The 2,500-nt window shown below is 36.2% G+C and overlaps 1 protein-coding gene across 2 annotated transcripts in view; it reads right to left on the bottom strand.

Annotated features, from left to right (window-relative positions):
- Positions 1-855: 855 nt before the first annotated feature.
- Positions 856-2,500, bottom strand: part of LOC113812205 (carbohydrate sulfotransferase 11) — a 9,235-nt gene continuing 7,590 nt past the window's right edge. For both annotated transcript variants that reach the window (XM_070125967.1, XM_070125968.1), the window contains 3 exons: positions 1,873-2,219; positions 1,652-1,786; positions 856-1,468 (listed from right to left, as the gene is read on the bottom strand). In XM_070125967.1, coding sequence (XP_069982068.1) covers positions 947-1,468; positions 1,652-1,786; positions 1,873-2,219 — 1,004 coding nt within the window. In that variant the 3' untranslated portion in view covers positions 856-946. The remainder of the gene's footprint in view (positions 1,469-1,651; positions 1,787-1,872; positions 2,220-2,500) is intronic.

Genomic DNA, 2,500 nt, shown 5'->3' with positions numbered 1-2,500 from the left:
GACTGCTGACAAATAAACAAAACGGCACAATTTCCCCTCCTCTTCTCTCTGTCTTCTTTCGTATGTATGCGTGTATATATATGTATATATATATATATATATATATATATATATATATATATATATATATATATATATATATATACATATATATAAATGTATATATATAAATAAATATATATATATATATATATATATATATATATATATGTATATATATATATATATATATATATATATATATATATATATATATATATATATATATATATATATATATATATGTATATATATATATATATATATATATATATATATATATATATATATATATATATATATGTATATATATATATATATATATATATATATATATATATATATATATATATATATATATATATATATATATATATATATATATATATATACATATACATGTATATATATATATATATATATATATATATATATATATATATATATATAAGTATATTTATTCATATATACATATGTATATATACATACACATACACACACACACACACACACACACAAACACGTATATATATATATATATATATATATATATATATATATATATATATATATATATATATATATATCGTAATGTATTATTGAATGGTATTATTTAGTGTAAGGAAAAGTAAAATATACATAACATGAATATATTATATACAGAGAACGACGTGAACGCACCTGTCATCTGCAATATATATACATGCATACATATATATATACATATATATATATATATATATATATATATATATATATATATATATATATATATATATATATATATATATATATATATATATATATATATGTATGTGTGTGTGTGTATGTATGTGTGTGTGCACATGCATTCCCAGTACGGTTTCATTCGGGCTGCTATCACACAGCCAAAAATGATGCAGAAATCCTAGATGGCTTCGTACTCAAAGATCTTAAAGTCTCTTTGGTATATCCGGAAGAGTTCCTCCTGCTGTTTTCTCGGGATGTCTGCGAAATATCTTTTGAGCTGGCTGGAGGTGTTCCTTGGGTTAGTGGTTGGAAAGTGGAGGTCTGCAGGAGCTCCTATCAGGCGCAGGAACCTCTCAGCATCCTCGGCGAGCGTGTCGTACTTGACAATGACGTCATAGCGGACAGCACACGGATAGCAGAGTTCCGCGGCCGGTTTCCAGTGCTCGTCGAAATGACGGTATTGCTTCAAGCTGGTGACGTATTTGACGAATTCCCCGAACGTTAATCCGTCCCCTGTTTCCGACACATGGCTGTCCTTTCCACGGTATTTTTGCATGATCGGGAGTGCAAAACTTTTCTTGTAGAAGGAGCTGCCTGGGTCGACAAATTTATCCAGATAGGCCGAGAGGAGCCGCTCGAATGGGTGGCGCACGACGATCATCTTCGTGTAGGTCTCAAGCTTCTTTTGAACTTGGCTTTTCTGAAACAAGTGAAATGAATCCTCTTTGGTCCATCACTTACCCCTCAATAATAAACGAGTTATATGCACATTGATAAATATTGTCGATAACGATTCACCCTTCACTGTGAGACAGAAAATAGTAAAAAAAAATGCAGGAACGGAAGATGAAAGAGCATCAACACGCCAAGCAGACAGACTCACAGTTAACTTCTGCCTCACGAGCCTCATTTTGTTGTGCACGAGGTGGGGAATGCTGCTGTGGATTTCCTTCGGGTCCTTCACCTCGACCAACCCCGTCAGGATCATCCAAAGCCTCTTCCAGTTCGTGCAGGCAGTCTGCAACAGTAATACTTTCGTAGTGAACTATGCTATTTCGTTTTTGAATTTGACAAGAGCTGTACCGTGTGCTGCACCGGCCCTACCTTCGGCACGTAGCAGTAGATCGCCTTGTGCTTGTCGTCCACAAGGAAGGACGTCATGTCCCCCCAGGAGGAGGGCGTGTAGTCCGACACAGCCTCCCTCCAGCCGGCGCACCCTCTCGCTACTGCGGCCTTCCGTCTGTCTTGCTCTGCCTTCCATGGGTCCTCCGCAACGCTGACCTGTTTGTGCTCTGGCTGGTCATCGCCTGAGGATGCTCGTCTCATCAGATGAACTCCAGGACCAAAGTCTGTTTGGTTGGGGCGGACAGAGGGCAAGGTCGTGAAAGGTCCTTCTCGTCGCATGGGGGCGGCCTGTTCCTGCTCGCTGTCCCTTGCAGTGGCAGTCATGGCTACAAGGGTCGGAGAAAGGATGGGAGCATCGAATTACGCTGGGTTTAGTTGGCGCAAGGCTGTGTATCCGAAAATCATATTTGGATGCAGTATGTCCTGTATGGTATCCTAGAATCCTCAATCACATCTGTAGTGCTATATACATATCCACACACACACACACACACACACACACACACACACACACACACACACACACACACACACACACACACACACACACACACATATATATATATATATATATATATATATATATATATATATATATATATATATA

The sequence above is a fragment of the Penaeus vannamei genome, chromosome 10 (assembly GCF_042767895.1).
Source record: "Penaeus vannamei isolate JL-2024 chromosome 10, ASM4276789v1, whole genome shotgun sequence".
NCBI lineage: Eukaryota > Metazoa > Arthropoda > Malacostraca > Decapoda > Penaeidae > Penaeus > Penaeus vannamei.
Note: the sequence above shows the minus strand (reverse complement) of the source record. Positions and strands in the feature narration are given on the sequence as shown.